Source organism: Asterias rubens, chromosome 22, assembly GCF_902459465.1.
Source record: "Asterias rubens chromosome 22, eAstRub1.3, whole genome shotgun sequence".
Taxonomy (NCBI): Eukaryota; Metazoa; Echinodermata; class Asteroidea; order Forcipulatida; family Asteriidae; genus Asterias; species Asterias rubens.
The window spans coordinates 2,683,686-2,706,381 of record NC_047083.1 but is presented as its reverse complement, the minus strand read 5'-3'; the positions used below and the strand labels follow the sequence as shown (position 1 = coordinate 2,706,381).

Here is a 22,696-nt window from a genome sequence, read left to right as displayed (position 1 = left end):
AAGAAAACCCACACTACACTGATAAAAACTTCGTATAGCTTCCCTGGGTCCACCGCGGTGCTCACTCGGTACAAAAGCTAAACGAACGATCACGTCGTTCTAGTTGTGATGTCATGTACCTGGGGCCTGCCCCCAAGTGGCACACCCCACAAGCAGGGCACTGATGGCTGACCCGGGTGAGCCCCTGGAATGACGTCAAAGCTATTCGAACGCCGCCGGGGGATCGACCGGTGTCGACCTAGGGAAGCTAAACGAACGCTGCGGCCATAAATAATCCCTAGACCTCTGAGTCGGGGTTCGCACTGGGGGACAACCATAGAGTTATATATAAGTACTAGAGGGCGCACGAGTGATGCTTCGTCGTGCACAAACGCCACGGGACCGCAAGATGACAAGCGCGTCATTCTGCACGCGCGTTGAATATGAAATACACGTTTGAGGTTGTTTTTTATTGAACGCTCACGCGATGCTGTTTGTTCAACTTACAAAATGGCCGCACAAACACACGCTGTGAGATGCCAATTTTGTCAACTTAGGCCGTGTCCGAATTGGCGACTTTGGCTACAGCTACTGCTAGATCAGCGCGTCTGTCAGTGTTGAAGAATAGCAGACGCGCGCGCCCTATAGCCGTAGCTGTAGCGCTAGATCAACGCGTCTGTCAGTGTTGAAGAATAGCAGACGCGCGCGCCCTAGCCGTAGCTGTAGCCGAAGTCGCCAGTTCGGACACAGCCTTAGAAAATGGCCGCCTGGGCGCATGCCGGCGCGCGTATATAGGCAAGTGCGCTCTCTAGTTCTTATGTATAGCTCTATGGGGACAACAGAGGTGGGTCAACCCTCCTCATCAAAACAAAAGCTCACCCGTCGCAATATAATGTTGTTGTGTGTTATCCCACTTCTGTGAAAAATTTCATAAAGCCTGTATGAATCACACAAAAAATAATGTGCTTAGCTCCGAATTATTATTGCTTAGGGGGGGGGGGCCTACCTACCCAAAACTACAATAAGTTTGCATTTTTGTGGATGGTGCCCAATACAAAATTTCTTGGCAAAGAAATTTTGTCAAGGAAACACATTGAATCAGCCACGCCCCCTCACATCCCCGTAGACTTCTTCAGAGCCGTATAATATACGGCTCTGGACTTCTTGATTGTGCAGCGCCCCCTGTTGACTGAAAGGCAAGCACATTATTTTTTCTTAGTCAGGTGCCTACAAGTTTGTGGAGATTTGAACTGGTTCAACTATTCGTACGTCTGGGAATAGTGCTCGATAGGTTGGTGCATTTTTGAGCGAGGAGTTCACTTCCTTTGGCATTGTCTCCACTGTATTCTGTCTATTTTCGGTAAAGTATGGCAGAAACAATTGACTATGAAAGCTTGAATTTACTTCTAAAGGTGAGTATAATACGCTGAGATTGTATAGATTTGTGGGCTGAGTTGGGAAACATTGCTTTCAATTTGTGTTGGTGTGATTGCTAAAGAAGGCCAAGTTATAGTCGGTCGCGCGATGGCAATCTTGACGCGCAATCGATCATAAAAAGACACAGTTTTTGTGTTTCAGTCCTAGGATCGCGCGCAAGATTTCCATCGCGCGACCGACTATGAACCGGCCTTGTCAATGCATGCTTGAGTTGAGTGACATTTTATTTTGGAAAAGTTTCCGTATGGCGCCACCACTTTTTCATTCGATATAAAAATTATAGGAACTTATTTGGAAAAGTTTCCGTATGGCGCCACCACTTTTTCACTCGATATGAAATAATATAGTATCTAATTTACCTCAATGAGATATCCCTTTTTGTAAAAATGAGTGAAAAAGTGGTGGCGCCATACGGAAAGTTATCCACTTATTTACCTGATTGATATATCCCTTTTTGTAAAAATGAGTGAAAAAGTGGTGGCGCCAGACGGAAAGTTGTCCTTATTAATAAGCTCAAGAATTTATGCAGGGGAATAAATAAAACTTAAAAGGTATACAAATAAGTACTTTCCCATACGTGTGGCGCTACCACTTTTCCACTCACTTTTAGTTTACAAAAAGGATATCTCATTGAGGTATACTATCTAGTTAGCCCCACTTGTGTGGCCAAGGATAGCTGAATCCTAGCCTTGGCCACACAAGTGGGGCTAATTAGAAAGTATATTAACTATTAATATTATTTCATATCGAATGAAAAAGTGGTGGCGCCATACGGAAACCTTTCAAATGATGATTGCGTTTTATCTATTACCATCTACTGAGTGTAATTTGTAAATAAAAAATAATGTCCATAAAGAACTAGTTACAAACAATTTACTAGGCCTATAGTTATAATTAATGGCCCTGGGTGTGTTCGATTAGCTTCCCTGTGTCGACCCCGCGGTACTCACGCGGGTGAGCCCCTGACAAGAGCTGAATGAACTGATCACTCACCCTCTCGTAGTCGTGGTGACGTCCATGCACCACCAGGGGCCAGCCTCCAAGTGACCCTCTGCAGGGCACTTGGGGCTGACCTGGGTGAGCCCCTAGAATGACGTCAAATCCCTTCGAACGCATCAAGGACAGACCGAGGTCGACCCAGGGAAGCTAATCGAACGCACCCAAAATAAAGGGGAGAGGCACGAGCAGCCTTAATTAAAAAGTGGAAAATGGATGTGTTTTAGCTAAAAAGTGCAGGTCTGAGTGGCTATAATCTACTTTTTCTTTAGAATCAAGGTGCAATTTTCTGATTTTTCTGTATCTCAAACTCAACTTTGAATAGTTAAAGGCAGTGAACACTATTGGTAATTGTCAAAGAGTAGCCTTCTCACTTGCTGTATCTCAGCATATATGCATAAAATAACAAACCTGTGAAAATTTGGGCTCAATCGGTCGTCAAAGTTGCGAGATAATAATGAAAGAAGAAAGCACCCTTGTCACACGAATTGTGTGCGTTTAGCCGGTTGATTTCGAGACCTCAAGTTCTAAACTTGAGGTCTCAAAATCAAATTTTGTGGAAAATTACTTCTTTCTCCAAAACTATGGCACTTCAGAGGGAGCGGTTTCTCACAATGTTTTATACCACCAACCTCTCCCCATTACTTGTCACCAAGAAAGGTTTTATGCGAATAATTATTTTGAGTAATTACCAATAGTGTCCACTGCCTTTAAATCAGACAAAACCAATTATACGAGACCCAGTGCAGTCACTGGGGTTCTGTACTAATTTTTTTTAATTTTGACATTTGCATTTTCATACCAGCCAGGTGACTGTGTAAGCATACAAATTTTGCCCAGCTCACTTGTCTCCGCTCGCTTCCTTTTTAGAGGCCGCCTCCTTTTTTTTTTTTTTTTTTACTTTTTTTTAACTTTTTGTATGCACATTTAAAAAAAATGGCGGCCATCTTGAAATGAAAAATAAAAAGCCCCTCCTCCTTCCTTTTTTGGAGAAACCCAGCCCTAAACATATTTCTTTTTTTACTTGGCCGAAGCTACTGCTCACTGGTATGTAACTAAACCTCACATTTACCTGGTCCCCATGCAGGCTAGTTCCAGAGACATCGTGGTGCGTTTATGTGACCAGGCGGTCTTGTATAAAGACCTCATCCAACCTCCAACTGAAGTAGTCCACAAAATTGCTGAACAACTCTCTGCATCGGATGACGAAGCCAACAAGGTAGAAATTAAGCTCAATTCAATTCAATTGTTTTTAGTGTCACACATACATATACAGTGAAACTCACTTCGGCTTGCCAGTCTAAAAATATTAAAAATTACAAAAATATAGAAAACCTTTAAACCACATAGGCATACAATACGAACAAACAAACAAACAGTTTGCGCATATTATGCAGACAGACAATTACAGTAAAAAAAAATTGCAGTTTGCAGTTTATATATTTGTTTGTACTTGATACTTTGTAGGTTTTCATCCCTGAAACTTCCGCGAGTGAACTTTACAAGGAGGTCAGGAGAGCGTTGTCTCATTCGTTTTGTTGTTGTTTAAATTGTGAATGTAATTGCTTTTGAAGATTGGTGGGACTTGAAATGTATTAGGGATTGTTAAAGACCCTAGCACTATTGGTACTGTGTAATTGTCAAAGACCAGTGTGTTCACTTGGTGTTTCTCAACACATGCAAAAAAATCACAAACCTGTGAAAATTTGAGCTCAATTGGTCGTCGAAGTTGCAAGATAATAATGAAAGAAAAAACACTCCTGTCGGACGAAGCTGTGTGCTTTCAGATGCTTGATTTCGAGACCTCAAAATCTAATTCTGAGGTATCAAAATCAAATTCAAATATTTTAGTGAGAAATTATTTCTTTCTCAAAAACTACGTTACATCTGAGGGAGCCGTTTCTGACAAATTTTTATGCTAAATTATCAACAGCTCTCCATTGTTTGTTAACAAGTAAATTTTTATTCTAACAATTATTTTGAGTGATTACCAATAGTGTCCACTGCCTTTAACATCCTTTGTGTTTGTCTTGCAGTTGTTATGTTCCCTCAGCAAGCTCATCCGAAATGTTCTCTTCATCGGCTGTACTGATGCCACCTCTGTCCAAAGCGTCTTCCCAAGTAAATATCATTTCCAAGTAATAGTTATAAACCGTGCACATTGTCAACCATTACATTGTGCTGTGCAAAAGCAGTAGATCTCATAACTTAAACCCAGTCCTACATACCTTGCAGGAAAATACTGTATGTTAAAGTGCTTTGAGTGTCACTGAGTGATGAATATTCACGCTAAATAAAAGAAACAAGTTCTTCTAGTAGCGCATTTTACAATAATGTATCAATGCGCTATACATGAGTGCCCTGGGCCCAATTTCATAAAGCAGAAATTACTGGCTTAACAAATTTCTTTGCTAAGCAAGAATTGAGTCGAGCATCAGCCACAACAAATCAAACTTAATTAATTTGGGCTGGTAACCTGTTTCTGTAGGGCACTACTATTCTGTGCTAAGCAAGTTTTTGTGCTTACAGGCTTTATGAAATTTGGCCCTGGTCGTTCGACGTTGGGCCAATAACATTCCATATATCTTTCTCAGCTCCCTTTGGAGTATACAAGCCCTAGGCTGCCATGGCGCTCCGAGGGCTTTTTCAAACAAAATATCAACTACTACCATCGCAGGTACCCATTTATACCCCTGGGTGAAAAGAAGCAATTATAGTATAAAGCATCTTGCTTAAGGACACAAGTGTCATGACCGGGATTCGAACCCACAACCTGAACTAAGCCGTGGAACCAAACTTAAGCCAGTAGACCACAATGGTCTGGCTCCCTTTTTGTATTGCTAGTCTGTTTTGCTCTCTGCACATGGGGGACACAACTATTAATATGTGGTGTAGCAGATTTGCCAAGCACAGACAAATTTTGCTTAGCAGAAATAACATGACACTCAAATTGTTTCTTTTATAGTATGGCTGTACAGTGCTTGTCAATCATTCTCAAAAGGATAATAAAACTTTTCTTTCTTTTTTCCCCTCTTTTCTCAAAGGTGAATTCCACAAGAATTTAAAAGATCTTCTCACAAAAATCATCACAGAAAATCTGTAAGTTCAGAGAGGATTCTCACTTGGTGTATTCCAACATGTGCATGTTTTTTACTATCAACAGCTCTCCATTGCTCGTTACTAAGTAAAGTTTTTTTATGCTAACAATTAATTTGAGTAATTACCGATAGTGTCCACTGCCTTTAAGTTGTCACTTCTTATTACTTGGTCGACAACAAATACTAGATAACCTGTTTGCTTTATAGTGTTTGTTGTTTTCTTGTTTTGGTTTGTCTTGCATTTTATTTTGTGTTCCCCTTCTTTTTTTCAGGCCAACATGGAGGAATAGATCTATCAACAGCCAGAGTAAGTCACAATTTGTGATTTCCATTATTTCTTCAAATTTAGTATATTTATGTGCATCCTACTTTTCTCTATCATCTTGTCTTTTCTTGCCTCCGACTTTGAATTCCCTGTCCCTGCTATCCATTGACCCAGGTCTCATACCCTCTTCTTTGTGTGAATTTATTTGTTTACATCAATCAGGGCTTGAATTTTACACTATGTATGTCACAGGCCTGAGGCCAGAGGACTAATGACTGGACAAGTCAGGCCTGAGGCCAGAGGCCAGAAGACTAATGACTGGACAAGTCAGGCCTGAGGCCAGAAGACTAATGACTGGACAAGTCAGGCCTGAGGCCAGAAGACTAATGACTGGACAAGTCAGGCCTGAGGCCAGAAGACTAATGACTGGACAAGTCAGGCCTGAGGCCAGAAGACTAATGACTGGACAAGTCAGGCCTGAGGCCAGAGGACTAATGACTGGACAAGTCAGGCCTGAGGCCAGAAGACTAATGACTGGACCAGTCAGGCCTGAGACCAGAAGACTAATGACTGGACAAGTCAGGCCTGAGGCCAGAGGACTAATGACTGGACAAGTCAGGCCTGAGGCCAGAAGACTAATGACTGGACAAGTCAGGCCTGAGGCCAGAGGACTAATGACTGGACAAGTCAGGCCTGAGGCCAGAGGACTAATGACTGGACAAGTCAGGCCAGAGGCCAGAAGACTAATGACTGGACAAGTCAGGCCTGAGGCCAGAGGACTAATGACTGGACAAGTCAGGCCTGAGGCCAGAGGACTAATGACTGGACAAGTCAGGCCTGAGGCCAGAAGACTAATGACTGGACAAGTCAGGCCTGAGGCCAGAGGACTAATGACTGGACCAGTCAGGCCTTCTTGTGTTTGTGTTCAGTGTTGGAGGTTTCGGCCGAGGTCTCTGTCTCGAGACCATAATTTTCAGATCTCTGCAGTTTTGAGGTCTCGAATGTTGTGGCTCAGCAAGGTCTCGGATAGTCTAGGTCCACGATGTTGCAGAGACCCGTTAAAAACTCCAGAATATTTGAAATTATTTGATTTACCATTTATGGTTTATTGCCTGTATCACCAGGCAATTCATCACCAGCAATATGAAATCTGTGTCCAAGTGTAACAGTTTGGATGTTAAGTTACTGTACAATTTTTGATTATATTTTTTTACAGTGAGGAAGGATCCTCCACTCATTATGGGATAATATAGTCAGGCTTTCATGTTTGTATTTTTTTCATGGAATTGTTACTGTTAATGATATTTGTAGTGTAATTTGCACCTTTGAACATCCATCTACCATCATAAAGACATATTTGTTTACAAAATTAATGTTCTTTCTAATTCAGCATCAATTTTTCTGTTAAATGGTCCATTTATTTTCTCGTAGTGCGCCTTGGGTGTCTTTATTGACAGATATGTTCGCTGTATAAGTATATTATCCTTATAATCATCCAAATTGTAATTCATATTATTATCTAATTCATTTATAGCACATTGTATCTTAATATGTTCCCATCTCATGTTTGGATTGACAGACTTTTGGGTCACAGTGTTTAAGTACACTCTTGTTAATCCTTGCCAGTTTAAAATGGGTTGTCTTTATTCCAAATTCCGTGCTGTTCCCTCTCCCACCTCATTTCTTGTCCTTACCCAATCTACCCTCATCATCTACTCTTCACATGTTTCTTGTTGTATCCAAACCTTGCTGTCAGTCATTTTGATTTAGGACCCGTGCTTTATTTGCTATTTAGCCTGTAGGCCTACAGATAGTGCTGTAAAACATGTTAATTTAATTGTCTCTGTACTTTGTGAAATGGCCGAATAAATAAAATAGTAATTCTTACTTCTTATTAGTCATATGGTTAACAGTGCAAGGCAATTACGTGAATTCCTAAGTATTAATTAGAACACACTGTCAAAATGATCAATAGTTATCTAATTTTTTACCCGTCTTATTTGTCATTCCTTTCTTCTCTCACAAAGTCTCCTTGCCACGCCTCGTTGACTTTGACTGGCGGGTCGATATCAAGACGTCTTCAGACACCCTGGCCAGAATGTCCGTGCCAACATGTGTACTCCAACTCAAAGTAAGAAACCTCTTAAACATAGATCCTAAGCGACTGTGCAGGGAGACCACGTACATGAGTCTTTTACATTCATTATGCAAAGTGCTGAACGATTATTAACCAATCAAACGCGGACTATCCCTAGTTTTGTCAATTTTGTTAAGGAAGGGTCGAGTTAATGGAAAATACTAAAAAGAAATCAATTCAGACAACATGGAAGTAACTTCGTAGTAAAAGAAGGATTGGAAATACATTTATAGATATCCCAAATTCTGTCCGCTTTTTGTGCAACATTGAAATTTCTGCCAGACATTACGTCACACTTTTACTCATGAATATTAAAATAATGCATTAGCATCAGCCCCAAAAAAGGCACAAAAATTAATGTGTCGGTGACTACCGACTGAAATATTAAGCTCTTATGTTAAATTTTGAATTGTTTACCAATCTATGACCCTACCTTTAAATCTGACCTTCACATTTTGTGTCCATAGGTCCAAGAGAATGCAACCAGAGTGGACGTTGCTCCAGACACGTCAACCATGAATGTTGAGCTCAGCAAAGAGACGTTAGACACCATGCTCGACGGACTCGGTAAAATAAGAGACCAGTTAAATTCGGTGGCCAAGAAATAGTTTTTGAAGTCTCATTATTATTTTTTGTAATATAATATAAGATTTTTAAAAAGGGGAGAATTATTTTTTGGGAAGTTTGGGAAGATCATGAATGGGGGCAATGGGGTTACTAATAGGGAATCACAGAGAATGCCGAGCGCAACTTAATCACTTTTGCTGGCAAGCCTGAGGATACCTGTCAACCAGAGTGCTTACTACTTGAACCAGAAATCTTGGGAGTTAACATCTAAACTCTTAGGTGATAAGTGTTCTGGGCTCTTTTAGATGACTGCACAACAACCCTTCTCCGAGCTCTATTTTTGCAGTCTTTACTTAAGACAATAAACCACGGACGATGTGCTATTGATTTTTGCTTTAATAACATTAATGACAAAAAGAGTTTTACATAATTGTGGAAAGACCAACAACGACGCTTTTCAAAACCATCATGGCTCGATTTCACAAAACTAAACTAAACTTCATCTAAAGACAACGTATCAGTATTGATATTTTCTATTGTAACATCACACTTTACTAAGATTGATTAACAGCTGTGGATCAATCTTCGCTCTTTGTGTTACGGCCCCAGTGATCTGTGTTGTGCGGACTGATCTGATGCCTATTGTATTGTACCCACCAGCTACCATATTGCCACTCTATCAAGCCATTCTACTATTAATAGGAGACTTTTGGGACGCTTGGTGGCAGCAGACTTACCAGGTAAAATCCATTGTTCTCGGTAATGTGCGCAGGCTCAGAACTACGTAAACAATGGAAATTTACCTGGTAAGTCTGCTGCCACCTAGCGTTCAAAAGTCTCCCATTGTAACTTCTTCATTAAATGGGATTGGCAAAGTGGCCGTGTGGTACCATCGGAGCAGTATAGAGCAAGTTCGAGTGTGCACCATAGTTAACTAAATGTTAACCATTATGACTCAAATCCAGGCTGGTCGACCAACGGTTGACTGCTGTGGTCACCATTTGGAACCAGCCTCATGACCATGGTTTCTTCTGTGGTCCCGATAGCCTGTTCCATGCTAACATGTCTAAAGCGCATGGACACTAGTGACACTGTAGGGGAAAACGCCGAGGGCAATGGACTGTTGAAAACTGTGTTACTGATAGTTGACTAGGCTTCCGAATGAGTTGTTTGGGTGAGCGCGACACTGCGCATGAACGTTTCTGGTTAGTAGTCTGCTTAATGTGTGCCCCTCAAAGGTGCTCATTGTTGAAGATCAGTAGTTTTGTGATGCAACACTTGTTTTAATGGTCATTTATTTTTTCTTACACTATTTCAGAAAACAGTCACTGAAAAAAAAAAAGAGGATAATGATTGTAAAAGCTTTTTTGAATATAGTATTAAAAATATATTGTACAATAAATGTTTCATTTTGAATGAATTGTACGTTGAGGTGTGACTACATTTTTCAATTCAACAAAATAACCCAAAACCTTTGCTAGATGGAAAAGGTAGTCGAGTTCCTCTATAGGAAATGAGATTAACTGCTATTGTCATCACCGTATGTACAGGGTACCCAACAACTTACAATAATGGTTATGCAAAATAAAATATTAAATTAGTAACAAGTTCATGTAGATTTATAATAACAATTTTTATAGAAGACTTTACCAGCACCAATAGAAGAAATTTTATTTTTAAATATAACTAATAAAATGTCATTTCTCTGCAGGCATAAAACAACAGAAAAAGGATACTGCTATTGCACAAAACATCTCTGAAAAGTTAAACCCTTCAGAGAGAAATTGAAGCCTTGTATTATGCAGCTGAAAACACACATAGTAATGCAACAAGGGTGTTTTTCTCTTGCAAGTTTGATGACCATTTGAGTCAAAATTTCCACAAACTGGTTTGTGGGATACACCAAGTGAGAATAATTGTTATTTTAAAATTGTTAAAACAATTATACGTGTACCGACCTACGTTAACTTGGTTGCAACAGGTGCCCAACTCATTTTTTGCTTAGCGGCTCTATGAAATTGGGCCCTGTGCTCAATTTCTTCAAGAATGTAACCATAAAATCTTGCTTAGCACATAAAAAGCTTGTTACCAACCAAAATTCAATAAAGTGAACAATGTTTCAGGTGGTGCCGAACCTGGCTTAGCAAAGCAGTTTTTTTTTTGCTTAACAGATCTATAGAATGCGGGCCTAATTTCTTAAAGTGTGTAAGCATTGGAACTTGCAAAGCACATTGTTTTCTGCTTAAGCAGCTCTATGAAATTGGGCCCTGATCAGTCCAACCTATCATTTCTCAATCTAGAAATGGGTTAGTGTTTCTATTTTCATCATCCGTAAGGCAAATGGTGACAGTGGGCGTCAGAGGGCGCTGTCCTAGTGTAAGAGGCTCAAAAACGACTGGAATGGAGTCTACAGCCAACCCATCGTCTTCTAGCGCATGTGCGTCATCACTGACAGTATCCTCAGCACTAGTCTTCTCCGCTTTCTCGCAGTCGTTTTTATTCTCTTGTTGCTGTCTGTTCTTCCTTGCCTCCCACTTTCTCCGCAAGAATCGCTTATCCCCACGACTCCCATCCTCCTTCTCGTCTTTAATCTTCTTTAAATTCTCCGTAGATTTGCTCTTTCTTATATCCCCATCGCCTCCGTCTGCTTTCTTCGGGGTGTCCGGATGGAGGAGACTGTTCTCCTCTAGGTTTTCGTAGCTTCGGCTGCGCCGTTGGAGTGATCTTGGCACCGGTAGCTTGTTGGCGACGTTATACAGCCCGGACGAGAGTCCCTTGCCAGCCTTTTTGAAGTTTTCCACACTGGAGCTTGCAGATAGTCTGAGCTCCGCTGAGATGCGACGCACACGGGTTTGCCTTGGAGACCTCAAAGAGTCCATTACCAGACCTGTGCAACGAAGATGAAAAACCAAAGCAGCGTTTGACCTTTTTCAAATTACAGTGATATTCATCTCTATGGATTTGTCACTTTTTATTTTATTTCAACATCAATTCTATGACAATATCGAACACGGTGATAATTGTGAAATATGATATAATAAGCAATTGGTATCTTTAAAAAATTGTGAACCACAATATTCTAGTAATTTACTACAAGATTTTTGAAAACCGCACACCTATATTATAGAGTGTGTTTTGTGGACCCCAATCAAGCCCAACGAGTCCACATGTCGGTTACCGGTTGGTATGAACAGCATCGTCACTGCGCCTCAACCGAACACGCGAAAACGCTCAACCCATGACCATAAGTTTTTGTTCGGGTCGCCAAAACGCACACCAGTGAGCAACCCAGCTGTGTAGGGATGAAAGGGTTTTATAACATCCCGTCTACTTTTCTCCCTTTGTCTCGACAACCTCCTTCAACCTCTCTTCATGATAATTTCCACAAGTTCAAAATACAGTTCTCTTTTTATTTACCTTTAAAGGGAAGGTATACACGTTTGGTAATTACTCAAAACAAATATTAACTTAAAAACTGACTTGGTAACTAGCATTGAAGAGCTGTTGATAATATAAAACATTGTGGGAAACGACTCGCTCTGAAGTAACGTAGTTTTTGAGAAAGAGCTAATTTCTCACTAAAATAATAAAAGACTTCATCATTTTCTCGCAACTTCGATAACCAATTGAGCCCAAATCTTCACAGGCTTGTTATTTTATGGTTATGATGGGATACACCAAGTGAGAAGACTGGTCTTTGATAATTACCAAACCTGTACCCAGCTCCCTTTAACTTGGTAATGAGCATGCAATGGAGACTGAACGGTAATCCCAAATGGAAATGAGCTGACAATTTTTCATTCAAAAAGATCAGTCTCTAAGGCTTGAAGTCTCTTGATCTGAATGGCTTAAATCGCCTGCTGTAAATGCTCGGCTAAATTGAACGAAAACGACAAGTGATCTTGGTGCATATCGTTTACATGCACTGGACACTATTGGTAATTATGTCAAATAATATGTTAGCATAAAAACTTAATTTTAACTTAGTAATGGAGAGTTGTTAAAACATTGTGATAGACGGCTCCCTCTGAAGAAACGTGGTTTTTGAGAAAGAGATAATTTCTCACTCAAATAAAATACTTCAGCTGAAGCCTTTTTTATGCATTTGAAATCACCCACAAGTAATTCAACAAGTTTGTTTTTTCTTTGATTATCCTCTTGCAACTTCGATGACCAATTTAGTTCAAATTTTTACAGATTGTGTGCAGATAATTACCCACGTTCGTCCTTGGAAAAAAAACCGCCACACACCGGGGTCGACCCAGGGGAGCTAAACGAACGCACCCATAGATGAGGCCGGCGCTCTGTAACCTCCCTTTTTAATATTTCACCTTCATATTTATTGTCAACATTATCTCTACCATTCACAGTAGTAAAGTTCACTTGTACTTTTTTTACTTGATGATTATCCTCAAATCAAATGTTGGGTAATAAAACCTCTCGTTGTATATTATTTCCTCTTATTTGCATCGACCTCATCGTCATCATTTCCAAAGTTCAATTTTATGATTCCCAAATCACCTTTGTTGTTTCTTATCAGTGGACTGTCGATTTGTCACACATCTCTCCAGTTTCTCTCCATCAAAAACGTAATCATTATTTGTTCTTCAAATATTATTTGTTCACCTACCGTATCTTTCCTAATCTTGTGTCTCAAATTACGCACATCATTGAATAAACTCCATTAACAACTTTAGTCGGGAGATCGGTCGGTTTTCGCATTTTTCCTTTCACAGTTCTACAAATTTGGTATAAATGGAAAGCTCGTTTGAACACGAGTTTCTCCACCACCATGCCGTATCTTTCCTTATCGTGTCTTAAAATAACTGTCTCTACCATCAATCAGTCTCGCATACATCACTGAGTAAACTCCATTAACAACTTTAGTAGGGACTTTGATGAGTTTTCGCATTTTTCCTTTCACAGTTCTATAAATTTGGTATAAATGGAAAGCTCGTTTGAACACGAGTTTCTCCACCACCATGCCGTATCTTTCCTTATCGTTTCTTAAAATAATTGTCTCTATCATCAATCAGTCTCGCAAACATCACTGAGTAAACTCCATTAACAACTTTAGTAGGGACTTTGATGAGTTTTCGCATTTTTCCTTTCACAGTTCTACAAATTTGGTATCAATGGAAAGCTCGTTTGAACACGGGTTTCTCCACCATTCCGTATCTTTCCTAATCGTGTCTCTAAATAAATTGTCTCTACCATCAATCACGCATACATCACTGAGTAAACTCCATTAACAACTTATATACAGAAGGGAGTTCGGTGGGGCTTCGCATTTTTTCCTTTCACAGCTCTACAAAGTTGGTGTCAATGGAAAGCTCGTTTGAACACGAGTTTCTCCACTCTTCCGTATCTTTCCTAATCTTGTGTCTCAAAATTGTCTCCACCATCAATCGAGCATACATCACTGGGTAGGCCTAAACTCCATTAACAACTTAAAGGGAAGGTATATAAGTTTGGTAATCATTCTTAAAAATGAATGGCAATAAAAACGTTTGGTTAGAATCCGGTACAGCAGCTTTGGAGAAAAATTTCACCTCGAAGTAATGTGGTTATAATTATACGTTTTTATGCCCCAAAATTTGAACCTGAGAAAAGTTACTGCAGTAACACTTCTCATGGCGCGCGCGTGTAGTCACTGTGAGTCAGGCCTGTTTTGGTAATTTCCAAAAGCCCCATTAAAGGGTGTATGTTCTTTTTGTAGGACAAAAAAACACAATGTCCACAGATTTACACTAAACTTACACAGTTGGAAGATAATGATAGTAGAAAACTTTCCTGAAAATATTGCGTGCTGAGGTGCTGTAGTTTTTTGGGAAATGAGTAAAACAATGTCATGAAAATAATTTTCGTCTCATGAGACGAAAATTATTTTAATCATTTAAAAACTTCATGACATTGTTTTACTCATTTCTAAAAAACTACAGCACCTCAGTAAATAATATTTGAAGGGAAGCTTTCCACTATCATTATCTTCAAACCATGTAAGTTTAATGTAAATCTATGAACATTTTGAAAAGGTACCCAAATTCTGTAAACCACAGACAGATTCTTATTTAACATTTACCTTCTGTTTCACCTTTCTCTCCATCTTTTTCCTTTGACACCTCCTTCTCCGAATCTGGTTTCTTGGGAATCACTCCATTTTCCTGTATGAATGGAAGTTTTCTTTTATTCGTTTTTCAAACACTGACAACAACGAAGTGTACACATAAAGTGTAAAATTATCTTTTCATTTATTTATAACAGTCCCTTTTTCGTGCGTCATGAGTTACCATGGCAACTGATGAGATACAAAGGTGCAATAATTATTGACATCGGTTCGTGTTTCTAACCATATTGACTCTAGCTTTAAGCGGTCACGTGACATCAAATACCTTATCTAGTGTGAGCTTTCTAAACTACGGCTCATAGGCTCTGCAACTTGCTCTTTAACGATCACACCGTGTTGTATAGAGCCCAATAAGTGAACTTGCGCATGGTAGAGACTCATCCCTAACCCGCGGTTTCGAAAGTGTCCATAAATTTAGCACAATTTTGATGTGCTGCGATTTCAGCTTTTCAAATTTTAGATTCCACAAAGTGGTCGACCGTGTTAGTTCGCAGACTAAAAGGAAAACCTCGCAATTTCAAGACATTAAGTTGATCAGTATATTCTACTTTTAAAACAATCTTTCTAACCGCATTAAATTCGAATTCAATTCACTTTATTATCCACGATGAGAAATTCATTTCGGCCTTTAATACATCAAGTTTAAAAAACTTACATACAATTGTTATCTACCAGAAAACAGTACAAAAACACTACACTCCACAAATTACATGACAAGCTGGAATCTTAGACAAGAAAATCTAATTATATAAAAAAATAAAACCCATGACGGGTGTGCATTTGATAACAAACGGTGTTACAGGTGCTTTTCATAGACCAACTCGCCCGATCCAAGGCAACTTGTCCCTTTATCACCCGAAATTCTGCCTCATTTTAGCGCAGCTCTTATTTCGAGTGAAGTGTTACATTTTTAATTTCAACAATGCATATTGACAAAACGCAAGCGAACATCGTGTTGTTGGCACGTCAAGTTGAAACGTCATCCCTCTTGTAGCTGGCGCTTTGTTGGGGACGAAGACTTTGATTTGATTTTTGTTTTTATATCCAAAGCGTATTTTTCAGAAGGGATGGCTAGAATGTTTCCCGCCTCCTTTACTGCAGGCACTAGACATTATTAGTAATTACTCAAAATAATTGTTAGTAAAACAAACTTACTTAGTAACGATCACATGCATCTACAGGCACACACCACAAAATTGATGAGGTTTTGTTTTTAAATTCTTATCTTGCGGCTTCGATGACGGGAATTCTGGTCTTTGACAATACCAAAAATGTGTCCAGTGCATTTAAATAAAATAACCATCTATTTATGTAGCTGTACACCACAATTTTTAATAAAACGACGGGGAATTCGAATTAACAAGCTGGTATACAGTGGCCTTGCAAAAGTTTCCACAAGTCGCGGTGGCCGAGTGGTTAAGGCGTTGGACTTGAAATCCAATGGGGTTTCCCCGCGTAGGTTCGAACCCTGCCCGCGACGTTCTTTTGTTGCATTTCTAGTTAGTGTTCTTCATCTTGTAATGTGCACTTCAGACTTGAGTTTTCAAACTATGAAAAAAGTTGCCGGTAAAGTGTCTTATTATTAATGAATTTAAAACCAGCCAGAATTTTGGTTTATAGTCCTCATGTGATTAAAATGGACACTGTTGGTAATTACTAAAAATATTATTAGCATAAAAACTTTCATGGTGACGAGTAATGGGGATAGGTTGATGGTATAAAACATCGTGAGAAACGGTTTCCTCTGAAGTGCCATATAGTTTTCGAGAAAAAATAACTTTCCACGACCTTGATTTCGAGACCTCAGATTTACACACCATGGACAATTTTATTCTTTTGTGATAAGCTAATTCACAAAGGTTCTTAAAGTTTCTCTATTTAGAGGCTTACTTGATATTCATAAGTCGCGGTGGCCGAGTGGTTAAGGCGTTGGACTTGAAATCCAATGGGGCTTCCCCGCGTAGGTTCGAACCCTGCCCGCGACGTTCTTTTTTGCCTGTGTTTTAGAGTCAGCTCTTATACCTAGCTTTGTGTGTAGTGGTAGCATCAGGGGAACTCAGAAAGTAAGGTTTGCAGTGACACCATGTTAGAATTCTCTTTTGTGAGTACGTGGCACTGAGCAGAGCCGGTTTCTGCTCATGCGAGAACCAACCCAGCTTATAGTTTTAAAAGTTTTAAACTTGCCCAAATTTCTTGAATGATTCAAACCATTATTATTGTTGCTTCGAAGGGAATCCTTTCTCAGGGGTGGCAGTTGAAACTATTCAACAGCTGCGTGCTTCTCACCAAGTACAATGTTATGGTAACTTATTTGAATATTTACTCATCTCCATGATCCATAGACCTTTTCGCAAATATCATTGTGCAAGTGCACACTGTCGAATGAGGTGCATGCTGGTCTAGCTAGTGATCAGATTTGATAGCTAGCTCGACCAACATGCACACTCAACGTCTATAATTGTCCGCGTACCGAGTCTATTATGGCATGTCTATCAAAATATTAGCTGTAAAACCATGTTGCTGTTTTTGTTTAACATAAAGGATTTATTCATCAGACTTTAATGAACCTTTGCATCTCATTATGATGCACTCCATCATTTAGATGCACCCGGTTTAATCCAGTCCTCTGTGTTAGGCCGTGTCCGAAACGGCGACTTCGGCTACAGCTACGGCTAGATCGCGCGCGTCTGCTATTCTTCAACACTGGTAGACGCGCTGATCTAGACGTAGCTGTAGCCGAAGTCGTCGTTTCGGACACGGCCTTAGAACAGCTTGGTACAACAATCACACTTGGTGACGTCACATCAACAGATGCGCTACAGCTGTGTAACGGGTAAACCAGTTTTCTATCGACCATACCAATCATGGAGATTAGATGAACGTTGTAGGCTTAAAATAATATACGTGTGTGTGTGTGTTCCCACATTTTTCTTAGGGACGTATAAAGACATTGTTTGGAGAATTACTCATGTGCTGCCAAAGTGGACCTCTGTAAGCATGCATCACCCGGCCATAGAGCTATTTATATTGACTAGAGTGCTAACGTGCTCTGCGTTTTGAAGCCACCCTGGATGCGTGAATTCGGAATTTTAAGAGAACACACATTGCCGCGATTATTTTACATTCTGCGTGTGCGTATACGTACGCAACTGTCCACTCGCGTACGTCCGCGCTACGAAAACAGTAACTTCGACTTGGTTGCCGTACTAAAAAAAGGTAAACGCGCCTTTTAATCATGACGCACATGACGCTCGCAGTTTGTGCGCTTATCAGCAGATTGTGCGTTCACATTTACTGCATTTTTTGCTTCGATGGCACATAACAAAGAACAGACGCACGATCATGCAAATAGCCGTACAATTGCCGTACAAAATTTCAACCTATTGTAATGGTTTGTACATAAAACATGGATGCGCCCACACGGCTTCAAAACCTTAGTGCGTGTATAACGGGGTGTTAGCGCTCTAGTCAATATATCACCGCAGTTGCCTCCAAGTTGCCCGTTTCGCTTCAGGCGTGATTGTGTATCACTGTTATGTGATTTAGCTTCGCTTTGGTGATTTTCAGCAGTGAGTCGTGACTGTCCTATGATCATTTTTGTTCCTATACTTGGGACATGCGGATAACTTTCCGTATGGCGCCACCACTTTTTCACTCATTTTTACAAAAAGGGATATCTCATTGAGGTAAATTAGATACTATATTATTTCATATCGAATGAAAAAGTGGTGGCGCCATACGGAAACTTTTCCATCAAATAGTATGGTCATCCTAATGATTTACAGCCTCATGGTGGTTGTGTGGTTCTGCTATAAATTGAATGCCGATTATGGCTAGAAATGCGTAGTTTAATGGTTAATAGGCACCTGAAGTCTAAACGAATTTGCAGTCCCTCAATTCCACCTCCACCTCAACGTGGCATTGAGGGACTGCATAAGGAAATACTTGAAATCGAATAAGGCTGCAACTGCAGAAATGACAGAGACAACCAACTATTATGCCTATTATAACATTTTATCGAACCCACTTTTACACTACTCATTCAGTCTTCTAACATAACTACAAATCCCATATAATAATATAGATACAAATTATTTTGATCTGCATAACAGATTAGTAAAACGACTAAATTAAATGAACGCAGCAGATGTAGTAACTAATTTCAGAAATTATTATAACGATCTATAATTAATCATTATGACATTATCATGTATACATAGCCTCCGTGTGTGTTGCAGCTCCATTAATGTGTTTTACCAATTGCGGATGTAAAATTAATATAGTATACTAATGCGTGAAGGTCACCATAATTGATATAGTGCAGACCTATATTTATAACTATATGGAAATAAATTATGTTATAACTATCAAAGATAAATATATCACCGTGTAACCACTAACATAAATACATCAACGAATAACATGCTTTTATAACTGTTTCTAATCTGATTTATACGTTGTTATAATAATGAGTACGCACTGCCAGACTGACTTTCGTAGTATTAGTGTACACAAAAAAAAATGCTCCTAAATTTGCTGTAAAATTCCAAAACGTATTTCCAAAGTAGACCTGGTTTTTTTTGTGCTGAACTGTTGGCTAATAATCACGGGTTTCAAGGGTCACATTATTATTCGTGACTAGCTCAAAGGGAAGTGTCATTATAAAGTTATTTTGTCTGACAATGTTTGGCTAGGGCAAATATCATCTGCAATTTGCAATTTAAACAACCATAGGTTCTGCAACCCGCAATTCGCAGTTTAAACAACTTTATGTTTACGGTGGTGTACGCATACCTCACAATGTTGACTTGGGTTTGCATTTTACAGAGTCTTATACACTGTAAGAAACGAACACATAAATAAATAAATAAATAAATAAATAAATAAATAAATAAATAAATACATAAGTAGGATGTGCCTAGATTATAACCTGCTGTTTTCGAATCTCCAAACGGTATTATTTAAATTACACTTGAACTGTGTCAACAATGCATGTAATTTTTAAAGGTATTATACAGGATTTATATAGTAAGGATAAAATAACTCATTGTTCGCCTCACTGTATACACTAAATTCACTAATAGTAATTACTCCAATTAGTTGTTAGCATAAAACTTACTTGATAGTGAGCAATGGACAGCTGTTGATAGTAAAAGACATTGTGATTAATTGTAAAAAAAAAAACGTTGAGTAATTATAAAAGAAACTTGCAGCTTGTCGGAAAGTGCGGACTTTGGCCTCGTAAAGTGACTTGAATTCGTTTACTGTGGGGATGTGTTTGATGTTGTAATTTCTCAAAATAATATGTACACAGTCATCTGAGGTTAAATCCATTTGGGAAGATTTAGCCTCGTTCGGGAAAGACTCTGCATAGTTTAATATTAATAATATTAGGTCAAGACGTCAGGCCATTAACCATTTTTACTAACAAGTCATCTTGGTTAGTGAGCAGTTTGCAAAGTTAACTATATATTTTCTCAGGAGAAAAACAAAAATGTGACGATAACAAGTTTTCACGCACTGATTCAATAAAAATTGAAGGTCCTAAATTTAGATTCACATGCGTCCCGCCCCAAGGCTCGAAATGCCTAACACATAACCATTGAAAGAAAGTACGTCGTGTACCCTGACACATCAATACATTTTTGTGTGTCAGAGCGAGAATCGACGGTAGCCGGTATTCAGAAAAGAGGACCAAAAAAAGGCAGTGAGGATTATTTTACGTATTATAGGGGACGAGAATTGAGTAACCCATCCCCAACGGAGACACAGAAGACACTATCGTGGGACGCACTGTTTCTCTCCAAAAGTGCTTTTGCCGGGGGCATCTTGCCTACTTTATACACTGTGGGCACGTGATGCTTTGTGCTTTTATCAAGGGATTGTCAAACCTATTCATAAAAGCATTTGGGGAAAAACTCCCTACAATTTTTTTAAATAAACCAGCAAAACGAGAAGTAAAACATGATTTTCTTCTTTTCATTTTGTTATTGTTTTATTCTGTTGTGAGGGAGCTGCTATTCCATGCCCCAGTGACCAGACATGTTTTTATTTTGCCGAAAATTGGCAGTGCATTGTTGAATGGTGGGTCGTCCACCACCATATAAAACACATGTTGATAATTGCCGTATGGGAAAGTCATTGCAAAAAAAAAACATTAAAAACAATGGACACTATTGGTCGCACTTAGTGTATCTCAACATTATGCATAAAATAACAAACCTGGGGAAAATTTGAACTCAATTGGTCGTCGAAGTTGCGAGATAACAATGAAAGAAAAAACACCCTTGTCACACGAAGTTGTGTGCTTTCAGATGCTTGATTTCGAGACCTCAAGTTCTAAATCTGAGGTCTCGAAATCAAGTTCTTGTAAAATTACTTCTTTCTCAAAAACTACGTTACTTCAGAGGGAGCCGTTTCTCACAATGTTTTATACTCACCAACCTCTCCCCCATTGCTTGTTACCAAGTAAGTTTTTATTCAAATAATTATTTTGAGTAATTACCAATAGTGTCCATTGCCTTTAATAACTGTAAATGAAAAAAGACAAGTTAATGTCAAATTTGCACCAAACAAAATTCAGTCTGAGAGGAAACTTAAAAATATCCATACTGGTTATTGATTATGTTGTTTTCTAGTAATTTGAGACCTGTATAATTATTCGTAACCTACCGGCAGAATTATAATTATATCAAAGTTAACTAAACGAAAATAACAGCTATTAGGGCGTATACGATAGAGCAATAAACAAAAACAATAAATAAATCATGACATTTTGCCATCACTAAATAATTTATGGAACAGGTTTGAGAAAGAGTGTTGAACTCCTCGCCCCTGTTTGGAAAAAAAAAAACTCGTCGAAAGAAAAGAAAGACAAACCCTACCTTATCCGTAGCGTCACACGCCGTGGTTTGAACACTTTCCCCGGTAGCATCCGATGCCATTTTTCGCCACCTTAATTCCCCGGAACTCGCTTTCAGTCCAAAAACACTCGCCTGGTTCTCATTTCACGCCGGGTATACAGAAATTGTTTGTGTCAACGTGGAACAAAAATATCAACCGATGATGTGGACGAGCCACTACACCGAGGCAACTGGTCGTGTGGCCGTTCAATTGAAAATGATCAATATGTGAATTAAACACATCAACACAACACGAGCGCTTGGAAAAAAAATCCCGTAAAATATCCGGGTTGCACGTGTTACGTACACGAAACTGAAATCACTGCATTTTAACTAAACTCTCTATCTCTAAAGTACAATGATTTCACTCTTAAAAATTCCCACATCAGATACGCCTGTGCCATAATTTATTATTTCTCTCAGTGACCTAAAACTGAAAATATGTTTTTCCCTCCATCCATCCATCGATGTTTTTTTTTTTTAAAACAGCGTAAGTCCAATACCGACGACACGAACGCAATCGTTTTTTAACAGCTGTTCCAATGTCTATCATTCGATCGAGTATTCTTTCTTTATTTTGTAGATGATTGTTGTGACCGCCTACCTCACGGTCGCCAGCTCACACGTACGTAGGCTTGGTTCAAGACTCTCCCGTCATTTATATCTCTCCATAGAACACTATCACAAGAGGGCGCGCTCTCACCATAGACAGCTGTCCTGCGGTTCTCAAGTTCATAGCCTGGTTCTCGGGAGTAACAAAAGAGTCTCGAACCAAGACTATGTCCCATAAAGTGAGAGAAAAAGTAAAAAATGATCAATATTACGATTCATCACTGTCGGTTTAAAGGTGTTGATAAATTAACTGCCACTCGCCAGTATTTAAAGGGATTGTTGGTGAAAAGTATGCATGTTTTATTAAAATCTGTCACTGATCGGCGGGGACATGGGCCCAATTTCATTATTTGCTTAGCAAATTTCTCTAGGCAAAAAATGGGTGGGGCACCAGTCACATGTAATTCTACGGACTTCTGATTTTTTATGTGCTTAGCAAATTGTTGTGCTCGAAACCGTTGATGCTTCGTGAAATTGCGCCAATGCGTTTTCGCAACAGCTCGAGCAGCTGCTGCCGGGTGTCGTTTTTTTTTTTTTTTTTTTTTTAACCGTGGCAGCGCAGCCGTACGAACACTT

General features: G+C 39.3%; 2 protein-coding genes and 2 non-coding genes across 4 annotated transcripts; 3 read left to right on the top strand and 1 right to left on the bottom strand.

The window, feature by feature from the left end:
* Positions 1-1,262: 1,262 nt before the first annotated feature.
* LOC117305225 (COMM domain-containing protein 9-like) lies at positions 1,263-9,251 on the top strand. Its single transcript, XM_033790044.1, has 7 exons — positions 1,263-1,391; positions 3,500-3,631; positions 4,449-4,533; positions 5,457-5,511; positions 5,783-5,817; positions 7,803-7,906; positions 8,380-9,251. Exons 1-7 carry the CDS (start codon positions 1,347-1,349, stop codon positions 8,518-8,520), a joined length of 597 nt encoding a protein of 198 aa, XP_033645935.1. The 5' UTR covers positions 1,263-1,346; the 3' UTR covers positions 8,521-9,251.
* A 4-nt stretch (positions 9,252-9,255) lies between these two features.
* On the bottom strand, positions 9,256-22,047 carry LOC117305224. Its single transcript, XM_033790043.1, has 3 exons — positions 21,491-22,047; positions 14,562-14,643; positions 9,256-11,366 (listed from the first exon to the last, which is right to left on the bottom strand). Exons 1-3 carry the CDS (start codon positions 21,548-21,550, stop codon positions 10,771-10,773), a joined length of 738 nt encoding a protein of 245 aa, XP_033645934.1. The 5' UTR covers positions 21,551-22,047; the 3' UTR covers positions 9,256-10,770.
* Trnas-uga lies at positions 16,005-16,086 on the top strand. The gene has a single exon. It is a non-coding gene; the product is annotated as a tRNA-Ser (tRNA).
* Positions 16,510-16,591, top strand: Trnas-uga. The gene has a single exon. It is a non-coding gene; the product is annotated as a tRNA-Ser (tRNA).
* Positions 22,048-22,696: the final 649 nt, after the last annotated feature.